General features: G+C 34.7%; 2 protein-coding genes across 2 annotated transcripts in view; one reads left to right on the forward strand and one right to left on the reverse strand.

The window, feature by feature from the left end:
• The window catches only part of LOC100370762 (rho-related BTB domain-containing protein 1-like), a 100,783-nt gene that overhangs the window by 14,962 nt on the left and 59,455 nt on the right, over window positions 1-26,366 (forward strand). The window lies entirely within an intron of this gene.
• On the reverse strand, window positions 16,160-20,437 carry LOC146738033 (uncharacterized). The gene has a single exon (XM_085504684.1). It carries the CDS (start codon window positions 20,435-20,437, stop codon window positions 16,160-16,162), a length of 4,278 nt encoding a protein of 1,425 aa, XP_085360810.1.

Here is a 26,366-nt window from a genome sequence, read left to right on the forward strand (position 1 = left end):
TGGCTCACTCTGATTTTAAATTATCAAATATGCACCACCTTGTGGTTCACTCTGATTTATCAAATATGCCCCACTTTGTGGCTCACTCTGATTTATCAAATATGCCCCACTTTGTGGCTCACTCTGATTTATCAAATATGCACCACCTTGTGGTTCACTCTGATTTATCAAATATGCCCCACTTTGTGGCTCACTCTGATTTATCAAATATGTACCACTTTGTGGCTCACTCTGATTTATCAAATATGTACCACTTTGTGGCTCACCCTAATTTATCAAATATGTACCACCTTGTTTCTCACCCTGATTTATCAAATATGCCCCTCTTTGTGGCTCACTCTGATTTATCAAATATGCCCCACCTTGTGGCTCACTCTGATTTATCAAATATGCCCCACTTTGTGGCTCACTCTGATTTATCAAATATGCCACACCGTGTTGCTCACTCTGATTTATCAAATATGTACCACCTTGTTTCTCACTCTGATTTATCAAATATGCCCCACTTTGTGGCTCACTCTGATTTATCAAATATGCACCACTTTGTGGCTCACTCTGATTTATCAAATATTCCCTACTTTGTGGCTCACTCTGATTTATCAAATATGTACCACCTTGTTTCTCACTCTGATTTATCAAATATGCCCCACTTTGTGGCTCACTCTGATTTATCAAATATGTACCACCTTGTTTCTCACTCTGATTTATCAAATATGCCCCACTTTGTGGCTCACTCTGATTTATCAAATATGCACCACTTTGTGGCTCACCCTGATTTATCAAATATGCCCCACTTTGTGGCTCACTCTGATTTATCAAATATTCCCTACTTTGTGGCTCACTCTGATTTATCAAATATGCACCACTTTGTGGCTCAGCCTGATTTATCAAAAATGCACCACTTTGTGGCTCACTCTGATTTATCAAATATACCCTACTTTGTGGCTCACTCTGATTTATCAAATATGCACCACTTTGTGGCTCAGCCTGATTTATCAAAAATGCACCACTTTGTGGCTCACTCTGATTTATCAAATATACCCTACTTTGTGGCTCACTCTGATTTATCAAATATTCCCTACTTTGTGGCTCACTCTGATTTATCAAATATGTACCACCTTGTTTCTCACTCTGATTTATCAAATATGCCCCACTTTGTGGCTCACTCTGATTTATCAAATATGTACCACCTTGTTTCTCACTCTGATTTATCAAATATGCCCCACTTTGTGGCTCACTCTGATTTATCAAATATGCCCCACTTTGTGGCTCACCCTGATTTATCAAATATGCCCCACTTTGTGGCTCACTCTGATTTATCAAATATTCCCTACTTTGTGGCTCACTCTGATTTATCAAATATGCACCACTTTGTGGCTCACCCTGATTTATCAAAAATGCACCACTTTGTGGCTCAGCCTGATTTATCAAAAATGCACCACTTTGTGGCTCAGCCTGATTTATCAAAAATGCAAATATTTGTCAACTCAGTGCTAATTTCTTATTTTAAAATTATCATAACTTTCACTGTTAATTGACTATGTTCTTTTTCTACATTGTGTATTTCGTACTAAAATTATTCATAAACGTAAATATTTATAAATTTGAAATGGCAGTTCATAGATTGATATAAAACAATCAGTAAAACATGCTGTAGTGCATTAAATAAATGCTTTGCAGAATGGCAGTCAGTTAAACTTCGCTGCCTAGCCAACAATTTTGATTTGAATGTGATTAAACGTCAAATCATGGGTTTTGTTCTAAATATACATATAAACATGGGTTTGTGTTCATTGTTCAAAAACAAAATTAGATTTAAGGTCACATAATGCACATGTGGGTAAAAACCTGAAAACGTTTGATGTTCAAATTATCGGATGCTTGATTTCTTTTGATTCTGTGACTACGTTTTGTTTAACCTCAGGATCAATCTTTTGTGATGTTGATATATTGGTTGACATCACTTCATCCCTGTAGTTGGACAGTTCTTTTCAGTTCTGTGATTAACTCAACCTTGGACATGCCTGGACCAATCACATGCAAACTTTGCCCTTCATCATGCATTCTACTATACACAAGACTGTCCATTTGTTTGTCAATTTCCTTTTTAAAATGTTTGAATGGTGGCCATTTTAAAGCTAAAAATTTACTTTCAAACTTAAAATTTAATATATTTTATTTTGTGAATGGTGATAAAAGTTGACTTTGTCATTCATATGGATAAAGCACTGCTACATGTATTGTTACATCATTTGTTGTATATCATGTTTTTAGCTTTCTTCATCATAGATGACAGAGTGGAGCTGTTCATATAGGCGATTGTTCATCCATCAAAAATTGCATTTTCGATTTTTTTCTTTAAAACTACCAGCTCAATTGCTTTGATACTTAATATGCAGGTACCTTGGGTGGATCTCTGTCAGATTTGTTCATTTTGTGACGATATCTTCAATTCTCTATTTTTGGCAAATATTTTTGTCATTTTTTGTAAAAAATGCTATTTTTGACGACTTATATATATCCTGTTTTTACATGTTGTATATCCTGTTTTCACATGTGTTGCATATGTTTGATGGATGACATTTCTGCAAATGATTAATTTTTTTTATAATAACACAAGCTTTAAAATTATTTCTAGCCATTGGTGGTGAAAGTATCATAATTTTTTGCAAACATTTAAATTAAAACCTGTTTTTATAACATCAAGGGATTTCATGCTTGTATTGCAAATATTTCATTAAATATTACCTCTTATTGTTACAAGTGATTGTCCAAAACCTTAACAAATGATATTGAGAAACACATTATGACTACTTAATACACACTTCGATGTGATAAAATGAATACTGTAAATCAGTAAAATTCGCTAAATTAAATTTTCGTGAACATGTAAAATAACAATAAAAGTCATTATTTTCTTGGCAAATTTGTGAAATTAAAACACAGTGAATATGCTCAAAACATCAAAATAGTGAAATTAAAAGATTTTACAGTAACCTGTACATGTTCATATGGCAATATTACAATTTGCTGTCTGCCATTGATCATCATCAGTACTGTGGTCATGACCACCATCCCTGGGGCAGGCAACAAATCATGATGAAGCTCTCACAAATGTACATGTATGTATATTATCAATGGGGTTGATTGAACTTAGTCTTTAGACATTTACTTTGATGACCTTATTAGTCCCCGTTCGTAGAATTACAGGTTCCTGATGCACGTCATTTTATTTTTCAGATCAGACTCAAAATGGCTGTCCGGTGGCCATTTTGTTTTAATGAATGGGTTTCCAGACCCGTATGTCTGACTTGTTTTGACTGATTATGTTCAAATTATTAATATTCATTATACATCATGTCACAGATATACGGATATATTGGTTTGACGATTCTTTTCAAAGTGGCCTAATAGTGTTATTTTTTGTGCTAAAAAACTTTTTTTTATTTTTTAGATCATATTCTGAATGTCTGACTAGTGGCCATTTTGTTTTAATGAATGGGCTTCTAGAGCCATATCTCTGACATGCTTTGACTGACTATGTTTAAATTTCATATATTCATTATACATATATTCATAATGGCTGATTTTGTTTTAATTAATGCTGTTCCAGAGCAATATCTCTCAATACTCATTTGACGATCAGATACAAATGTCAATCATTTAAATGTTAAACAATCATCATATTCCTGACATGTTTATATTCCAGCTATATTACTATAAACAAAACTTTTTATCTTAAATTTGATAACTAACGGGGACTGTGCCATGCATGGCTTGTTTACTATTTGATTTCTGTTGTCTAGAAGATAACCAAGCAGAGCTATATGTATGTGTATAACTGATTGTATGTCCACCATTATGTATGTAATTGTAGTGTTAGCTAGACGAATCCCCAATCTAACAACTAAAATCAGTGCTACATTATCATTGAAGACAGATGTAAACCAGTTTTACATTAGCACCTACAATGCCTACATGTGGGAATATTATTTTCTCAAATGATCCGATTCAACTGAATTTGAGCTTTTTGACTAAAAACAAATGGCCATGTCTTGCATACTAAGCCTTGACTGATTCATATACAAATTTATCAATCTTTCCAAGTCATTGTCAAAACCAGCCAGGCAATATCATTCCTGCAAGACCTTATTGATAATTACCCCGGTAGTATCAAATGTTGACTGCGTGCCATAAATCAGTCAATATTTACACACTTACATGTTGATGCAAACTCATATCTAAAATCCAGTGATATTAACTTTATTTAGTCACCAGGAATCCTTGAGATAGACATTTAGTAGCTATCTTTAATTCTGTTTACATTTATTAATTATTGATGGCTTTACCTTGCTGATTATCTTATTATAAATTACTTGTCAGTCAAACGCTCCAGGATTCAAATGGTATGTGATGTTAAATGAAAAGTTATCAATCATATATAAAATGCAATGATATTAACTTTATTTAGTCACCAGGAATCCTTGAGGTAGACATTTAGTAGCTATCTTTAATTCTGTTTACATTTATTAATTATTGATGGCTTTACCTTGCTGATCATCTTATTATAAATTACTTGTCTATATTGCAGTCAAAAGCTCCAGGAGTCAAATGGTATGTGATGTTAAACGAAAAGTCATCAATATCTTTTTTGCAAGTAACTACTCATGGTGAATTTCATATATATCAATCTAAATTCAAGATTATAGTGACCTCATGTATATGAAAATCGCATTGTTTATTATCGCAGCTTATCATATATATATATGTACCTTGAAATATGGGAATCCAATGTACAGTTCAAGCAGTGCAATCCTTTTCTGTATTGCAATCATTTTCTGTATCGCCCCAGGGCCCCATTGATTATACCCCATTTTCAGATACAGCGTAACAAGCATTGAAGAACACTGATGCATCTTGTTGTTTACTCATTCTAGTATATATCCACTTGGTGAAAGATTCAGGGCTTGAATTTCAGAGTTAAGAGGGCACCCAGTTTCAAGGCCAAATTGGATATAAATTGACATTAGCATATATAGAAAAATAAGACAGGTAATATCCATAGGCACCATAGCAATATTGTTGGGCATTGTTGGGTTGAAGCCCTGAAATTTTCAGAAATTACAGAAAAAGTTGAAGTACGTTCAATTTGTAACTAGTTGTACCAGTAAATAGTTTTTAAATTTGTAAAATTGTTGTTGCCCTCAATAAACAGCTTCCTCATGCTGATTCTGCCATAAAACCTTGAACCACAAAAACTATACCTATTTTGCAAAAAATATTTAAATTGTAATTTCTGATTTATGCACATTGTTTGCAATCTTATGATAGATTGGTGGTCATTTTGGTCTCAGTAAACCCCCTGTGTCTGGTAAGCTAGCTATTTGAATGAAATTTAATTCTTGTTTTGTTAGGTTATTTTAAAGTTATTGTCTTGAAAAAAAAATATCACTTTCAGCTTGTCTTATCAAATTTGAAAGAATTCAATTTCATATTAGGAGGAATGGGATTTAATTCCTTCTTGGTGTCAACTGGTTAACTATATAACATTTCTATCAATAACCGTTTCATATATGATACCTCTAATTTTTAGTGAATCAATAACAATTTGACATATACATGATAATAATGATTTGGTTAGAAAACAGCTTAAATGTCAGCAGAAAGTGTCAAAGAATGGAATGGTGAAATAATGCAGTTACAATGAATAGTGTTTGCTTAATATTAATCAGGATTTAATTCATTAGTTAGCTATCGTTGTATAATTATATTATCAATGTAACATAACATGCCATTTCATGTTTAGGTGGTGATCTGTACAACTGTTTCCATGCCAACAGAGATGGTCTATCTAATTATTGGGCTGATTATTTCCATTTTGAGGGTGTTGGTCGATGCACTTATAGTTTTCAAGGGTACATGTATGCTTCTACGTTAGTTCATTGATTGGTTTAATAGGAGGTGTATGCTTGAGAGGTTCTTTAACTGCTGTTTAATTTCCACATGTGCTGCTTGTTCATGACACTGGAATACTAATATTACAACTTACAGTTTCATTCATCTCTTGTATTTTTAACTTAAAATAAGTCAGATAATGTTTCTTGAATGAAATTTGAATACTTCAGCAGGAAAAACCTTCATGCTTTTCTGAGGTGTATGTTAAATTTGATAGTCACTACCCATTTTATTAAGGTTTAAATGTTAGTTTCTGATCAAATTAATTCTAAATACTGATCTAAATTATCCATTCTTAGCTCTGCTGTCATCGTATGTACGTACATTTGGTGGATCTCTGTCAGATTTTTTCATTTAGTGACAATATCTTCAATTCTCTATTTTTGTCATTTTCGAGAAAAATGCCCTTTTGAAATCTTTGAAAACTTCTGCTCTTATTGGTTTGATTCTTGATTTGTATGTACCTTGGGTGGGCCTCTTTCAGATTTTAACATTTGGTTCAGATATTCTATAATTTCAGCAAATATTTGTGTCACTTATGGTGAAAATACTATTGACGCTATTTCCTTGTAATAGGTACAATACATACATGTATGTTCTTTGGATTGACCCCTATTAAGTTTGAATATTTTGTGGTGATCTGTTCAATTCTGGAATTTTAATAAGTACAGTACAGTTCTCGCGGAAGCTTTGGCTTCACTTCAGCTTCACCTTCGCTTCAGCATCGCATCATTATGGCATTGTTATGGCTTCAGCATCGCTTCAATGTCGCGACATTAAAAAGTTAGGCGATTATCGCTTCGCTTCATTGTGGCCTCATTATGGCGACAATGTGGCATCAGCATCGCTTCATCAAACAAAGAAGTACTGTACTCATTTTCCCCAAACCTCTTGACCGCTTCCGCTTTTGACCGGTCAATTTCCGTTTTATTTTCGACCGTGCAACAATTCGGACTACTAAAAATTTTCTGGTTTTCATAGATCACGGTTACTAGTTTAGTAACCGTGCATAGATGTTGAACAACCGTCAAAAGTTCAAATACTTTTTGTTTTAACTATCTATAATTATATGCACGCAATCTGACCCTTTGACCTAGATTTGGCTGGGATTGAATATTTTATTTTAGACAATATTCCAACGTGACGCACTGCTCCAAAATGTATTCAACAGAAGTACAACATGGTTGTCTGGGTTTCTTTTCCTGACTGTGTTGAGTTTACGATTTGTATAATTATTGTTGTTCCCCTCCCCCCAAGCAGAAGACAAGCCGAAGGACCATGAAGCTAAATAGAATTCCCACGCATGGACGTGGACTGAGTGAAAAAAAATATTTCTAAGTCTAAAATAAAAATGACCTACTATTACACCTCTTTGTGTATTTGTCAATTTTGTATATATTTGGTATGACCGTATGATCGTAAATACCTAGCAAAATCTCGTCTTTCGTTAATAATTTCATTTGTTTGAAATGTCTACCGACCGTAATTTGTTTCTTCAAACGGTCCCGACGTCCGTCATTCAACACAATCAGCATTTATTTATCGCAATTCATGGGGATCATGTCCCGTAATTTGCGGGTTGTACAACCAAATAATTAAACAAGTACTATTTATTGTATTTTTGTTTTACCTCGCGAAACTATAACAGAGCGTAGAGTTGTCGCGGTTAAATAGTCGCCTTGAAATCGATGGAACTTCAACTACTAGTATCCATTTCTCACGTTGAAATAAAAAAATCGAAGAGCATCAGGGGATATATTATTAACCGGTCTTACGAATCGCTAGCTTTATTTTATTCGAATTCATAAAATTCACGAGTTTTCGACATTTGTTGGCAACTTCCGCGCTAAAATGGTTGAAAATGTGGGTGTGGTTTTCTCGCAAAGTCCTGTTGATAATACGGACTAATATGGTTCTGTGACCCAGGTCGTGCTCCGATCAGGTGACTCTCAGCCAATCAATGATGTTGTAACAAAACATATTTAACGCAAATTGAAGGGTCGTCGTACCATCCAATCTCCATCGTCGATTCACAAAGTTTTTTTTGTGCTGTGACAGGCTTCGCAATTATTCACTGAAAAACATCGGTATATTTTGACAAACGGATGGGATTTTACCTCAGTTCAAAAAAAGAAAGAAAAAAAACAGGGCTGAGATACAAATCAGTTTTGCAAGTTGGGAAATAAGGTAAACCAGACTGGGGTCGATGATTTTCAGTATCGAAGGACTTCCGTGTGAATCATGATTTTCAAATTGTTCATCGGCTGGTGACCAAATATTTACGGCCACACTAAATGGACACGTTTTTTTTTCTGAAGCCCAATAAATTATTTCTGCATGTCAAGTGCTATTCGATTTTTTACAGGGCATGTGGCTCGTTTTCATTCGAAAATATGTTTGTGAGAATACTTTTAAAGTACGTATAGATCGAGCTCAGATCACTGATCGTGACTTAATTTTGAGAATTGGTTGTCAAATTTTACCAGACCGACGCCACTACAACCATCCAATCATATGTTGGAAATGTACGCACTTGTTTTGGAACTTTGTATCGAGATGACTGGCGCCGACGCACCAGGCGGCGTACGTGTGTATTGCTTTGTTTTAGTAGTCCGGGCGTGGGGTCGGACTCGGCTAAAACTAAACGAAACACAGAAAAATACCACCGAAATGAGGAATCTGAATCTGCTCTTCTAGCAGCAAATAAAATGAGCGAAAAAAGGTAAATTTTATAACAAGAACAGTTCGACTTCGTATACAGCAAATTGTGTTGTATCAGAACGACGATTCCATCGTGTGATTTGAATTTATCGCGATTTTCCTTCCAGTCAATATGAAACTCGTCACCTTGCCGATTGTAATGTACTTCGCAAAGTTTTAGGTGCCCAATACTCGCAACACTAAAATAATTAAACAAGATATCTTTTTAAAATATCATTTTACTCTTGATCATATTATTTTATTCGCCTTGAATTTCAAATCGATTACATATCGAACTTCTGTACATGTTTTTGTCTACTGCCCTTCTGCGTGCAAATAATGAGGTCATACTCATGTCACAATAAGTTGAAACTGATGCCATGTTGATGCCATGAGACTGCGAAGCTGAGGCCACGATGATGCCACAAAATAGCGAGGCGAACACAGCTTCAATTTTCAATGACGCGAAGCTGATGCCACAATGATGCGATGCTGAGGCGACAATGAAGCCATGCGTAGGCGACAATGATGCCACAAAAGCCAAAGCTTCCGCGAGAACTGTACTGTAATTATCATTTTTGGTCAAAAATGTTATTGTCTACCATGAATAGATCTGTATTATACCATGAATAGATCTGTAGTACATTTGATTAAGATTAATTATTAGACATAAAAAAATGAAATTTATGGGAAACATGCACAGTCGCAATTCATGACTGAAAATCCCCAAAAGTACTAGATCAGTTCATTGCTAAGACAAAAATTGACTTGTGGCGGTGGCCATGAAATTGATGCTTGGTCAACTTAAAATGTAAAAATATTCAAAAACTTTATTCAATTCAAAACTGTAAAAATTTTGAGGTTTACCGTCATTTATTGCCGACTTCAGTGATAAAAAATGAACGTTGCAGATGTTGTCACACCATAATTGCAGAAGATGTTGCCAAGACTGAATGTTCAAACCCAAAGTGGAAATTGGCCAAAGCGGAGACTTTGGACCCCTAATGTTGTTGTTGACTGACCTGCTGATGATTGGACCTCTGATGTTGTTGTTGACTAACACACTGCCCTAGACATACTTGGTCATTGGGAATGTCATTGTCAGGCGTCCCGCATTAGTAGCACTGTGTCCATGATTGTTGTTGTTGACTGACTGGCTGATTATAAGAATCTGAACTTGTTATACTTGATGAAAATTGTATTGTTGTTTGGAATGCATTGCTGAGCTTCCATGATGTTGTGTTGTGATGTTGTTAGTCTAGCTGCAGGTATCACACTTGGCATAGATGTGGTGACTCTTGATACACTTGTATTATATTAAAGTGTAGGGTCTGACCCAATGTTATAATACAATTGGCATCCAGAGGTATAGATGATAATCGTTCAGGCGGTGTCACAGTTCAAAGTCATGATGTTTGAGAGTTGAACATGAAATCACACTGAGATGGATTTATCTCATTGTAGATGTTAAATATAAAGTCTTGACTGTTGTATACAGTCCTTTTTGCTGTGATTATTGAAACAATTTCAAAACACTGCATTGATCGCAAATATGTTTGAATATTGCATAGGTTGAATGAACTAGAGCCTTGAAAGCTGTACACATCTGAACTGAGTTTGTTTTTGTTGCTGATGTTTATCATGCATTCTGAGTGACTGATTTCAACTTATTGGCTGAGGAATCAAAGAACATTTCTTTCACATCTCAGTGTAATGAAAGCAAAGACTGAAACGGTCAAACAAAAGTGATAAACAAAACTTGGAAATAATTCTGACAGAAATGACAAGGCATGGTCAGCATGTGATATAACAATGCAAAGTGGACAAAACTACAATTGATCATGCACAGTGGAGAAATGAGACCAAAAAAATGCTGAAGAAACACTGGGTATATGCAAATGAATAATTAACAATTTTGAACTGCTTACAAAATACAATGATAAAAGGTCTGTTTAATTTCCGGATTGAATATGGAGTAAATTTAGGAATTCAGTATCAATGGAAAATAGGTTTTCACAATGCAGACAATAAAGATTATTTCCTGCCCATGCTTGTTTCCACAGATCCATGAAATGATTTATGGTTTTAAAGTAGAATTTATGTAGGATTGATTGGAATGTCTAGCATTACCATACATCCTGAAATTATCTTTGAAACACTAGGGAATGGGGTCGTTCCAGACAATATAATGTTTAAAAAATGAATGTGTAGTCAGACATTATGTCCAATTGATTCATCCTTTTCTAAATTACTGTAGCTGCATGTCGTAGCAAATCTCATTTCAGAATTTACAAAACATCAAATGCAAAGTTAAATATTCACTATAAATTAACCTTCAGATTCACATCATGAAATTGGAAATTTTAAGGCATTTTTCCTGCAACTCTCACCTAGCTATTCCAGCCATGAAATATGTAATCATCCCCAAAACACCAATAAACATAAAAATATCATCTAATTGCTAATTGGCATTTAAGACTAATCAGATAATCATTGATGTAATGTTAGAATGCATATGGAGACTAATTGAAAGGAATGAATGTCTGGCATAACAATTCCTGGAAATTGCTTTGATTTCACTTGGGAATGGGATCAAACCAGACAAGATGTTTGAAGATTGAATGTAGTCAGACATAATTACATGTACTCTGAAACTCAATATATATACTTACTTGTTTGGATAGTTTAATAACCTATACTATTTGCTTTTTCCTGCACCTGTGAGCAAGATTTTGCTGAACAACCTATACTATTTGCTTTTTCCTGCACCTGTGAGCAAGATTTTGCTGAACAACCTATACTATTAATTTATTTTGAATTAACATAATTTATTCAATTGCTCAAAAACAGGGACTTAAGTATGTACCTATGTGCATCCAATTGTCAGTCTGCTCACACCTGCATTTCAGACATGCCTGGATCAATCATATTCAAACTTCTTGCATACAATATACACGTAACACCTATGAACATGCATTCATTTCACAATCTTATTCAGTGTTGCAGAGTATAACATTTCTATATTAGGGAAGACCAACTGGTTTTCAAATTGCAGATGATGCATCCACAATTATGTATTCACTACATGATCTTGTGTAGTTGAATCAGCTTCATTTTTAGTAAATTCAACATCTGTGTTGATAGTTTTTACTCTTTGTTTTTAAAAACTAGATGAATCACTAAGCAATGCATTCGTGTTTGTTTTTATTCGGGGCTTCTTTTAGAATATAATTTTCGTTACCAACAAAATTAAAAAAATTAATGCATATTACATTAAATATACTTATAAATATTAAATTACATTAAATATTTTGTTTGTTATCACGTGAACAGTTATATTTTGTTATGATCCATGCAGCTGACGGGCCCGTGCATTTTTGTCAATGCACAGCAGCACACAAATCGAGAAAAGTATTGTTCTTGCGGCCTGCAAACAGAGACATTTGATGTATATTGCTAGAAATTCATCATTTGTTGTATATTTATATTATAAAGGACAGTGAAAAGTTTGCATATACACCAGTAAGAGCACATTTTAGAAGCAAGGGAACAATTTACTGGTAATTTTCCGGGGTATGTTTATTAGATTTTGAAGATTTGCCCAGGGGTATGTTTATTTGGGACATAAGAGTAAATGATTCTCTGTTTTCAGTGATAATATATTTTCTTAGCTTTGGTTAAAATAACTGCTTTTGCAAGAATATACTATTAAATACTTTTCCCTTGTCTATATCACTGTAGATGAAGATCAAGGTATATTAAAGGGTAAATGTCTTTTCTTGTTGTTGTTTTCATTAATTCCATTGTGAAACGTTTTCGTGTTGTTAAAATATCTCATACAGTTTTTGTCTAATTTCATTTGAACTTGGATATTATATTAACCACTTTGGTATCTCTACAATTTTAATTTAATCATCCTCAAATTCGGGAATCACTATAAAATGTCAACCAAGTTCAATTTTGGTGTAAATGGAAAGTGCAATTTCCATGATATTGGGCAGAAATTTGTCTGAAATAAAACATTTGTTAGACATAGAAATAAGTGGACAGAATGAAGACATTTATTTGGCTTGTACTAAGAAGCAAATATTAGTAATATGCTCTCCAAGATCTGTCAATTAGATAAGTGTAATATACTGGTATGTGTTGTTCTTTATTGTAAATAACAAAATTATAATAAATAATTTGCTTACATATATATAACTACATTATTATTTTGGAAATCTTATACAATTCATAATATATTATTCTATAAGGGACATTGAGATTAATACAGTAAATGTAGTAATTGAGAAGCATGTTTGATCATGATTAGTATGTATCCATCTAACCATTTGTTATTTAAACTAGATAATAGATTCTCAATGAGCAATGTTGTAATAGTTTTGCTATATTTTACTATTATCTGTTCATATTACTGACTTCTATACTGTGGATTTGATTGCTTTCACAGTATATGCAATGAATTTAAAATTCTCAAAAGAGCAGAGATATATCAGGTGACAGACTATATCCCTTTGTAACCTATTTGTGAATGCTGCTATTTTAAAACTCATGCCTTAAACACTTGTTGCCTTTAAGCATAACCAAATACACTTTCAGTGTGATTATTTCTTTCATTACCCTACATCAACACATGTGTTTAGTCAGTTAAATTGCCACTTTTAGACTGATCATGTAAAGTCTGCTTGTGTATACAACTGTTTCTTTAGAGGCTGATCATGAGAAACTTTGGGGGATTTAACAACAATAAAAAAATCTGCACAGAAAAATTTTTTTTCAGGAAAAAGTATAGAAAAATACTGAAATAAAAAATTGTTTTCTTTAAAATGGTCTACTGCTTATTGCTTTAATCTATTATACTGAATTTATAAGGTGCTTCTTGTTAACTGTTCATTTGTGAATTTAAATTTGTTTGCATATTTTAGTGTCTTATTCTTTATAGGCATGACCAGTACACATAGTTATACATGAGAAATATGCATGCTGTTAAAATTGTTATTTGCAAAATTGTCATTCTGTATTAGTTAAACCGTGATTAGTAATCCCTTTTAAGTTGATCTTTCTGTCTGTGTATCTAAACCTTTTAAAGTAGTAGAAATCGTTAGGAAAGATGATTCATGGTTTCAAATTATACATTTTACATGCATTGCTTGGAAATGTCAAAGCTCTATCTCAAATGACGTCTCAATTGAAGAGCTGTCTATATCTCTGTCTATATAATTCTTATCGCATAAAGTTATATTGTCACCAATGTGACATATGAAGTACTATGTACATGTATCATATGCAAAAATATTCCCATATCTAGGTGTGTAATGTGTTTTAGCTGAAAATTATCAAATAGTTTTATAGATTGCAATAGATTTTTCATTATCCAAGTTTGTTTGAACCCTTTTGTTCAAGTTTTTCTTTCTTCTTTTTCTTTTGCCGTTTTTTCATCAAGCTGTCTTGAGAAAATCACTAATGTGACTTGATTTACCTGGTCAATTGGTTTGGTATTGGCCATCCTGGATTGAAGTTAAACCGGAAATGGCCATTTATAAACTTTTCTGCGGGTTTTTGTTTCTGATTTATTAGGATATTTTCAACCTGTTTCATGAATAACAACTTCAGCAGGCATGTAACTTTTTTAACCATGTTTTTTTTTGCATCTCTCAACTAAACTCCTTGTGACTGCAAAAAATAATTTAAGTTAAATTTTGGGTTTTTGATTCCCATGAGTGCTTCAACAAATTTATGTTGTGTAAATAACATGTATGTCCAAAGCTTCTTATGAGAAAAATAACATAATATATATCAGTAGGTACATCAGTGGATGTTAATTCATATTCAACCTTCAAACTATGACCCAACAAAGCTGTACTGCGTCAGAGCGATGACCTTATCACGCCTTCAATCAATTCACATAATTAATATTGATCTGCCATGCACTCCAGAATCTTAATTTGTTTCTTGTATAGCTTTTGTACATGTTCCCTTCAGAATTTATAGGATGCCTATTTTGTTGGGACTAATCAAAGCAAACATCAAATATTACTTACTAGGATATAGCTGTGTTTAGTGCACACCTGAATCAGAATTAGAGACTAACTGTAGCAATACTTAATGGAATTTGCTGCACAAAATGAGTATATACATGTAAGATGGGATGTTCGTGTGATACATTCTAACATTGTTTGAATACCTACTTGTAGGCAGCTAGAAAACGATTTTCTGTTTGAACTAATAGCGAGCCAGCGAAAGTCTCGAAAGTGAGCTCTATAGATAACATGTATAAAAGAGTATGGAAGAAATCTACATACCCTAAGAATTAGAAAACGGTGCACTTCCAATCAATGGGTGCTGCCATTTTTTTGTAGTTTCACAAATTTTGCAAAGCAACATCTTTAGAATGTTGTTTAATGATCCATCCATTCTTTTCTGTCAACGGACTGAAAATAGTTTTACTTTGAATAGTGTTTCAAACCATTTTGATCAGCAGCAAAATATGAACCTTGCGAAGCACCATCTTGAATCTCCCTCAAAACGTGTGTGAACTAATACCTCAATTTTCCAATATATGTGCTTTGACGTTCTATGGCTACGTCAGTTATATTTTTAGTGTAACAATAAACGGGCATTGCGTGCTACATATTGATTAATATTTCAGTTACTACCATATTTAATTAATCTGAATCGCACAATTTTGCAAATCCATTGTAAATATACTTTCCCCTTGAACTAGGTATACTATGTTAAAATATGTTAAAATATATAGATCTGATGCCCAATCAGACTTGTCCTAAGTGTAAAACAAAATGGCAGAAGTCAAATTGCCAAAGAGGGCGCACTTTAATACACAATCCATGAAGGGCTCATACCACTAATTGAATTTCCATAGACGACAATGTTAACATATGACGAGATTGCTATATGAAAATGACGAAGAAAGTTGAAAATATGGCTCAAAAATGGGAAATCAACATGCCAGTAATCAACCATATGAAAAAAACTAACATGTTGGCCAGCTCAAACTCTTGCAAATCTCAGGTAAACAAGACACACCTACTGTATTTGGATTGCACCAAGAGAAATCACTGGAAAAACACCAAGATTAGAACATCCATTAACACACAGAATAAACCCACAGGTACACAGCCGCTAAGTAGTAAACAAAAGACCACATGTTGGTCTCACATTTAATAAAGTACGAACTCAGCAATATCGGTAAACGGTTTCATCTTTATTAGAATCCCGTTCACAGAAATACAGACTGCACAGCTCCAGAAAACACACGGAGCATGTGACTCAAAGTACTGCACATGCGCAGTTCACTACATGAAAGGTCAACCGGATGTTTACCCCAATGCATGCTGGGAGTTTATCGTACATCAAGTTAACAATCTCCTCTATATTTTTTTTTGTTAAAGAAGCAAGTTTACAAACTAAACAGTAGTATAGCAAAAGGTTTAGAACATAAATTCACAGTGACAAATATCTGACAAGATCAAAATCACAGAATTTAGTAAATGTCCAAAATCCCCTCTTGAAGTACCTTCAATAACACCAGCGGAGAAGCACCTCTCTTAGTGAGGCAGTCTGCAAGTTGATTTTTACTTTCAGACCATATGAACTCTTTAATCTGATTGCTTTCAATCAGTTCCCTAATACCACTAACCTCTATACGTAGTCGTTTTTCACTGACTAGTTTAGTGGATTTAACAGCTTCATACAAAGACTTACAATCAGTTACACAAATAAGTGGCAACTTGGTATATCTACTATCACTACCTGTCAGTTCCAAATACAAAGTCGAAATGAACATTGCAGAATCGATGCCATCGGCCATGGCAAGTGTTTCCCCAGCTAAAGTGCTACGCACTACCCGGCGAATCTTCTTTGAATTCCAACAGATCGGTGAGAATTTTCCAGTTTCCCCCATGAGAAAAATCAAATATCCTCCTTGACTACCGCCATCAGGAAGATTACCCAGTGAGGCATCACTGAAGACTACTAAGGACAATTCACCATCACCCAAATGCTGAAACTTAAGGGGTACACTATCCGATTTAAGTTTTCTAATTACCTTGTTAGCACATAACAAATCTCTAACCTGACCATTTTTTATGCTGGTGGCCAAGTTACATGCATCGAACAGTACATCTGGGCGACTTTGACGTGCTATCCACAGTATCTGTCCTACTTTAGATCTCAGTAAGTCCTTCTCATTTTCAGTCAGTGGTGATTCTGTTTCTAACGCTCTGGCTCTGGCTATCGGAATAGGAATCAGGTTGTTGGCATAATCACTTTGTTCAAGATAAATCTGGCCCTTTTTGCTCACCAACCCAATCCCGACATATTTAAAAGCATTACTATCTTCCTTTCCAATACAGAAACGTAAACGAATTTGACTAATCACTGATTCCTCAAACTTAGAGTCACCAGCCCACATAAAATCATCTACATGACAAGCTAATACACCAATTAAGTTCCCACTATCATCTACCCAATAAAATACAGCAGGGTCTACTTTGGACATCTGCGCTCCAGTCTCAATCATAACAGCTTTCACTTGATAATACCAGTGGAGAGAAGCATCCCCCAACCCATATACACACTTTTGCAGATGCCATAATTTGTTTGGACAATCTGCCTCCCTAGGTGGACGTATGAAAACATCCCTTTCTATTTCTTTACCCTGTAAGAAAGCAGTTTTAATGTCCATGGATCGAGGTTTCCATCTATTCTGAGCCATGATAGCCAAAATAAGTCTCATTGACTCTTTGCTACATGTGGGTGAATCTTTCTGAATTTGGTCATTATTTATCTCCTCAAACCCCCTAGCTACTAATCTTGCCTTGGGTTTTATACTATCACCCGTAGCTTTTAAGGTGCATACCCATCTCGTAGATATACATTTCTGTCCTTCATCTGGTACCTCTTTGTACACTTTGTTTTGTTTCCAACTGTCTAGCTCTGTCAATTTTGCCTCAGTCATTGAAATGTCCTCTAACAGCATGACACTTTCATCAGAAATGTTTACATCAACCGGAGGAGTTTCTAGAATCTCAAGATTATCAACTCTACTTAGATCTACTGACTGGCTTATGCCACCTAACTCATCAGGCTCGTTATATTCCAAATTATACCAGTTTCTGTTTTTTCCATGTACTTTGCCAGCTCTACTAATAATTTTGGCTGTAAGTGTATCACCAGTTTGTCTATTAGTATACTTAACTGTGTTTCCTGGTTTAATTTTTGAAATATCTGCCAAATTTCTAATACCTAACCCAGTCTCTCCGTTATCATTTTCTTGGTCTCCAGACGTATCTTGTTGAATCTCTGCTGTCTCTCTGTTTTCAGTCTCTAATTCTATAGATGTATCATGCTGAATTTCCGTAGGTTCTTCACTAACACTTTCTGACTGCTGAGATCTGTCATGGTTACTGATACTTTCTCTTGTAACAGTCTCTGGTTGGCTTGTTTTTCTGAGTCTACATTGATGCACTCTGACCAACATACCACCATGTCGTGCAAAAACTACAGTACCATCCTGTCCTATGACAGTAGCAGGACCCTTCCATTCAGGGCTATCAGGGCGCTTGTAGTATACTTTGTCTCCCAGTTGACAAGTCTCCATCAATGGACGAATTTGCTTTCTTAAAGCTCTTCTTATTCTCTCTGAGCATTCTGACTCAGTAAACGATCGCCTAGCAGCATACATTGAAGCAATGTGACTACCAACTATATTACTCATGGTAGTACCTTCTAAAGCTGGTGGTTTGTCTACCAGAACTGATGGCATGTTAGGATTTTTTCCATAGAGAAGTTGATAAGAACTATATCCATGGATGTTAGTAAGGCTGTTCTTAGCGAATAAGGCCCAGTTCAGAGCTGTCTCCCAGCTACACTTTTTCTCTGCTTTGACTTTTCTTACAATCTCAGTTAGTGTCTGATTGTGTCTTTCAAGGCATCCATTACTCCATGGAGAATATGCTGCAGTGGTTCTCTGTTCAATATTAAAGTTCTCACACATATCCTGAACTTCAGCACTATTAAATTCACCACCATTATCACTATAGAGTTTTTTGGGTGACCCATGGATACTGATCCATTTCTGTATAAACTTATCAACAAATACAGAAGACTGCTTGCTCGTCATTATGGCTCCGGCACTAAACCGAGTGAATTCATCCATGATATGCAAATACCACAAGTTTTTGTCCAACTCGTGAAGATCAACCGCGATGGTATCGTTAAAATCTGTGGCAAGCGGAAAGCCCACCACTGGCTTGGGTACAGGTTTCTTGTATTTCTGACATATTGTACAGTTGTCAACGACTTTTGTTAATGTCCGAAAAACTTCTGTGTCATGTGTACCTGCACTTTCTAACAGCTTCTTAAGACGATCAGCTGAAGCATGTCCAAACTGACTATGTAGTTTAGTTAATATCTTCTCATGATCTACTTTACTTGTGTTCTCATCAATAATAAGAATTTCCTCTTCAGGATTACTTTTCTGTTCACATGTAATATTTCGACTCTGTAAATCTACACAGTAGTGCCCACTAGATGTGAAATGTAGCTTTACTGGGTGCCTGAACATTTCAGCTTCATCATTTGCTAAATCAAGTACTGTACCTGCCCGCTTCAGTGAAGTCTTACTAAGCAGTAGAGGGATATCTGTTTCCACTACCTCTGTGTCAATTCTGCATGACGTTTCACCTATCTTGACTGGCAGTATTGCATTGATTGTAGACCTAATTTGAGCACCATCTCCAAACTTGAACATTTTGTTGCTTGGAGCTGTATTAACCATCAATTTTTGCTTATCATCTAAACCATTCATATAGTTGTCAAACCATCGTTTACCACATACTGTCCGAGTACAAGCAGTATCTATAACTGCACATCCGAAAGATTCAGTCATGAAAATTTCATTAATGGATTTCTCTTCTTTGGTTAATAATGTCAAATTACATACTTCGGGCTCAGAATCATGTGATGACATATTTACAACAGATGGATCGGATCTATGTTGACAGTCCTTGGCCCAGTGAAAAACTGACTGGCATATCACACATTTTGTACGTCTACCAAATTTGTCCAAGGGATTCGTACCTTTAGGAGCATTAGCATTTCCAGGATTTCCATAACGTTGAGTTGGACGAACCATTCGTCTAGTATCAGAATTAAATCTCTGTGTTATGAAAGCCGACTCATTTCTAACGGTTATTCCAGACACATCTTCGCTCGAATTGCCGCCATTGGTCACGTGACTTTCAGCAAAAATACGCTTCAAAGCTGACTTCATCGTCGCAAATTTCAAGTCCGATGCTGCGGTCAAAGCAAGCTGCCTTTCCTTTTTGGATAAATCGGCACTGTCCAACAATTTAAAAGCCAAAACCGCATCAGGAAGAGTCATACCGTATTTCGTCGACTGATTATATCGACGTTCATATTCTATGATGAAGTCCGCCATCGTCTGGTCGGGCAACTTCCGGTACGAGTCAAAATTAGAATACGTCTCATACGCCAAGTCGACAGTTTCTTTTTTGAACAATGAATCCAATGCTTGAATCAGAACATCCATACCTGTATCCGAATTCAGTTCAGTCACATCTATTTCGAGCGCCTTCACTCTTGCTTGATCCGACAAAGACAGTGTAACGGCCAATGCTTGTTTCTTCTTGTCTAAGTCGGTTACCAAACGCCACACGGCAATTTCGTTTTTCCATGTTTCATACACGGTCTCCACTCCTAGCTTCGGAGGATTTTTGTAGCTCGTACTCTGTGACATCTTGTCAACCGTGCTCTGCTACCATTTAATAAAGTACGAACTCAGCAATATCGGTAAACGGTTTCATCTTTATTAGAATCCCGTTCACAGAAATACAGACTGCACAGCTCCAGAAAACACACGGAGCATGTGACTCAAAGTACTGCACATGCGCAGTTCACTACATGAAAGGTCAACCGGATGTTTACCCCAATGCATGCTGGGAGTTTATCGTACATCAAGTTAACATCACCTCTGACCCAGGTGATTACGCCCTCAAACAGGGAGCACCTGAGAAAAATAATATTTAAAAAATTTCATTGGTTCTTGCTGGGCATTTAAATTGAGGGCTACGAGCAGCCATTGGTTAATTAGTGGCATGAGACCTTCAGAGAAATAAGAAGGTTTAATAAAGTTCTTGTTGATCTTATATATGATGGAATATCATTAGACGAGTAATTTTCCATGCAAAAAAAATCCCCAAAATTTAAACCCTGGGAGTTATTTATCAAAATCTACCACTTGGTGGCGCCCTATACCCAGACAATTAGTTGTAGAAAGTGGCAACATACACACTCAGCATAACACCAAAATAGATGGTAGGCAATGAATATAAGCCTGATTATTAGATGCAGTACTGTAAAATATAATGTTCTCATTCACCACAAACAAGTACAGACCAACGTTTGGCATGATTAGTAATTTTAATTAATTTCTAGAAATAATACATAGAATAATGACAATTAAAAGTAGTTTATCACTATAATTTAAAAAAAAAAAAAATTCTACTGAATCAAAAGTCTCAATTCATCAGCTCATTATTTCTCCAATTAATTAAAAACAAAAAAACAATTCCACGGTATCTGCATTTAGGCCGGAGACCTGTGACGGGCAACCTTGGATATACCAAAACACAACAGTGGTTTGATTTACCATGGCCACACATAGAGTTTGCTCAACATAAAATACTTAATCAAATCTTATGTGAAAAAAAGTAGTTCAACGAAACAATTTTATGATTTAAAAAGAAATAAAAATAAAAATATACAAACAAGAAAAGGATCTAAATATAAAATACAAATTAAATTCAAATCAACAGGATTTCTGATTAATTGGGGGGGGGGGGATACATGCACTGTTCAATAATAAACTCAAGATGGGATTAATTAGCTAACTATTCACAAAAATTCTGAGAAAAGAGCAATAATTGTGAAATTGAAAGAGTTGTAATACTTGGCTAATATACTGACAGTATGCAAATCTCTTGTCAGTGACAAGATACACAACACAATTTTGAGAATTTATTTAAATATTTGGGATTTTGACCTCATTAAACTTTGAATACGGAACATTAGAAATGACCGCACTACAAATTGTTAAGTTTGTCTGCCATAATGTGAAAATAAGACAAAAAACCCATAAAATGGGGTTAAGCATTTTTCTCAGAATTCCTAGAGCCATTGAAATTAGTGGTGACATGAATAATTCATTGATGAATGAATAAAATTTTTGGACCAGTTTAATAAAAACATTTATATTTACAGACCACAGCCCAACCACAGCCAATTAATAAGATTAGGGCAAAAAATATACCGAATTACAAATTTTCAAAATCTTCAACCAAGATATAAGAGATTGACAGAAATGGGTGAAACGCATAGCAAAATATAACATTTCTGGATAAAAAATTACTCCATTGTGTCTAAATAGTTGAATACAAAGCAAGAAAAGTGGTAAAATAAAAATAAAAAAGATTCCCAGTTACTTTGCACTATACCTGCCAAATCAATGGAGCTGATCTCATGAAATGTGTGCTTGAACACACAACCTCATAATTATCAGATCTATGCAAGGTCAGGAGAGGTCAAAAATTATAATAATTAGGTCAAAGTAAACTTTGGTTATGTAAGATGAGATCTGCCAAAAATGACTAAATTCCAGTGAATAGAGCCATAATTATGGTTAAAACAACAACCTCAGGTGGTCCTAGGCAAACTGTTACTTCAGGGCTCATACCACTAATTGAATTTCCATAGACGACAATGTTAACATATGACGAGATTGCTATATGAAAATGACGAAGAAAGTTGAAAATATGGCTCAAAAATGGGAAATCAACATGCCAGTAATCAACCATATGAAAAAAACTAACATGTTGGCCAGCTCAAACTCTTGCAAATCTCAGGTAAACAAGACACACCTACTGTATTTGGATTGCACCAAGAGAAATCACTGGAAAAACACCAAGATTAGAACATCCATTAACACACAGAATAAACCCACAGGTACACAGCCGCTAAGTAGTAAACAAAAGACCACATGTTGGTCTCACCTCTGACCCAGGTGATTACGCCCTCAAACAGGGAGCACCTGAGAAAAATAATATTTAAAAAATTTCATTGGTTCTTGCTGGGCATTTAAATTGAGGGCTACGAGCAGCCATTGGTTAATTAGTGGCATGAGACCTGAACAGAATCTGCCATGGCATACTGTAAACACATTATTTTTTACTGGTTTTTAATTTTTTTTAATCTTTTTTTGTCGATAAGTAAAATCTATTAAATTAAATCTGTGTGAACTTGCAAAATACCAATAGAGTTAATTTGTTTCCTACAAAGTTTGTGAAGCAAAACAGTGAAAGTAAATGCTAGTAGAATTAAATAGTTTTGTAGTAGTTGTGAGACAATGGACAGGTGAATATGAGTAGGATTCTAAATAAATCAAATGAAACACTTTCTCATGTAATATACTGTACTATACATACATGTGTTATGGTGCCAAGATATCCCAACTTTGACTCAGAAGTTAAAAAGAGAAATTGATATTTATCTTATGAACAGCAAGAAAACTACACACTGTGCACTATTAGTTTACCCTATCTGAATAAAAGTTATCACAAAATATCAGACTGTGTACAGCAGCATGAATGCTTGTTCTGTAGATTCTGATGCAATATACTAATGTGTGAAATTTGATTAATTCAGTCAGAAGTTCTATTTTCTTTCAGTAATGCAATGTGCAAAATACACCCTTCCATAAAGTATTGAGTGTTAAAATAACTCCAGGTCAGACTGACTGATATGTGGCTGCTATGTAATATTTATAAACTTGTTGTGAAAACAGCAGATTAGCATGACATATACAAGGAACCTTTTCTGATGAGGTTATAAGGAGAGATAAGCCTCAAGCTTAACAGGCCACCCTGAATTAAAATAAGATCACATATGTACATTTGTTCAAAATGCTGCTCTGTGCATGTAGGTTTGTTAGATACATTGTGAGTGATGTATTTTCTCACTCAATAATTAAATTTGCAATAGGGTGAAATAGCATATTGATTGTAATGGTTATGCCATTTATGTAGCATATGACTGTCATGGCATATATTTATGTGTATCGTATATTATGCAGTCTGGCAGGTGAGATTATAAGGTTATTATGATGGCAAGCTTAATTAAGCATTACATGGCAATGTGACTGTATTACTCATATGTCTGGTAGATAATATCATTATAGGGTTGTGGCATAATGTTTTATCAAGCCTAGCAACTGAAAGCTTTAGTATAAGCTTTGCATGGCATTTGACTGTATTATTGTATGACGTACTGTCTGGTAGATAATATCATAAACATCGAACCAGCTTAACTAGATTTAGAATTTCAGCTCATTCACTTCCAATTGAAAAGTTGAGATATCAAGGAATACTTCCAGAAGAAAGAATTTGTACACTATGTGATCTAGGGGCTGTTGGCAGTGAAACTCATGCATTCATGGACTGTGAAAATATTGAAATTAAGAATAGTCGTTTAGAATTTTTAAATATGGTTTTGGTTTATGATGAAAAAATTCAAGAATTATCCAAGGATAACTTACTTAAAAAATTATTTACCTCAAATGATAGTTTCATTGTTAACAGTCTCGGAAAATTTGTCCATCAAATTATAATGTCTAACAATATCTAAACTTTACTTTTGTTTCTTATTACATGTACTACTAATATTTTATATTTCTTTGCTTACTTATTGTTTTATTTGTTATTGATGTTTGTTACTTGTTGTTGTATGTTTATTGACCATTGATAATGTAATTCAATGCATTATTTCGTGCCAAATAAAATATACTATACTATACTATTACATGGTAGTGGCATACTGTTGTATCAAGCCTAGAAACCAAGAGTTTTAGTGTCAGCTTTACATGGCATTATAACCATATTACTATTTAGCTCTGCTGTCATCAGTCAAAATAGCCAACTGATGGCCATTTTGTTTTTACAATTACTGTTCCGGATCTGTGCATGCTCTGATGCATTCAAACTTTACATGTACATAATATATATATCATGTCATAACTATGTCGATGGACATTCATTTATTTCAAATTCTACTCAAGATAGGTAAAAACATAATTACAAATGTACCTTCATCATGCAAACATCACACTTTTTGGAACTGTATTTCAGACATTTGTAGATAGATTTTGTTCAAATTTTGTACATTCGAAGATTTCTCTAAAAATTGTAAAACATTGTCATGGGAAATCCTCTATTGATTGCCATCATCCTTTATTTTTGAGGTCTGCTTTTGAATATTAAGTATGAGTTATGCACATGGAATACAAATTATGAAGAAATGAGAGGAGTCTGTTTCAAGTAAACCTGGGGGTTCCATTACCTTTAATCTCAGACTATTATGGACAGACTAGCAACGCCTGTTTTCGTAGGTGTGAATTAATTGGGATTACGCCTGTAGGATACGTGCCTTAGCAGACCTTGCTAGTAGTTTATTGACACACGTTAACCCGGAGATTCTCAAACACACACAAATTTACCTGCTTTGTGTGTTTTTGTACCAAATGCACAGGTGCATATATTTTGATCTAATCGGAAACGAAATCAGTGTGATTTGACCTTTTGATCGTCGTTGTTTCTATCAAATTGACCAATTTTGGGGTGAGTATCAGCATCTCTTACTTTCGTCTATGACATTTATGAATATATAATGAGCAACTTGTAGTATTTCTCATTATTTTGAATTTTTCCAGAAAATTATCTATGAAGGTCAAATGGCGGTGTTGGCATTGACAGTGTTTTTTTGTGTGGACGCTTTGTAGTTTGTGTGGACAATGCATTTGAAAACTCATGCAACTAAGCGATTGATCATGAAGTCATTAAATATTCTGAAGGAAGCTGATATTTTATTGGAGCATAATTTTAGCTATCTCTATTCTTATTTGGTTGATAGTTACATAAACATGGAGAATAAACACAGAAATAACTTGCGTTTGTTTTGTTTCATTTGTGGAGATTGTTTAACCAAAAAATAAATAAAATGAACTACCACCCAACTATTACTACTCCCTGTGTACCGTTGGCACTACCTCGTGTTATTTGATAAAATAATGAAGGACATTATGTTATTTTGTTATAGTCGCATTTGTTAGATCGGTTGTTTACTGGATTAAAAAGTTAAGCCTCAAAACAAATGTGGCACGCATCTGACCAAAGAAAAGGCTGCATTGCTAGTCTGTCTCTAGTAGTCTGAAGTTTAATATAGCCTATGATAAAATTGTAATATATTTTCACAAAAACACATTGCTGCACTGATCTTAATTATTACATAAACTATAGCTGGTCACATGGTGTCACTGTTACATTGTACTGCTACAGCATCATGGGCCTAATATATTTTCTCATGATTGCTTAGCCCTTGCTGATGTGTCATGTGCTCTACATGGTCACCTGAAGACAGTGCTACATCATAGTAAATACTCGCTCTTGCATCACTGCTCCAGACCCTGTTTTATTCAGTTGCAAAATAATAAAAAGAACATACTGTTCAACAGCCCTGTTATTAGGATTACAGGTAGGCATATGGCAAGTGACATACATTGGGTTTTAGGGTATTGTATTTGTGTATGTCTTTATTTGATAAACACCTTTCAACTTTCA

Source organism: Saccoglossus kowalevskii, chromosome 10, assembly GCF_978046115.1.
Source record: "Saccoglossus kowalevskii chromosome 10, keSacKowa6.1, whole genome shotgun sequence".
NCBI lineage: Eukaryota > Metazoa > Hemichordata > Enteropneusta > Harrimaniidae > Saccoglossus > Saccoglossus kowalevskii.

Coding starts and splice junctions, on each gene's coding strand:
- LOC146738033 (XM_085504684.1), bottom strand. CDS start 20,437: ATGTCACAGAGTACGAGCTACAAAAATCCTCCGAAGCTAGGAGTGGAG.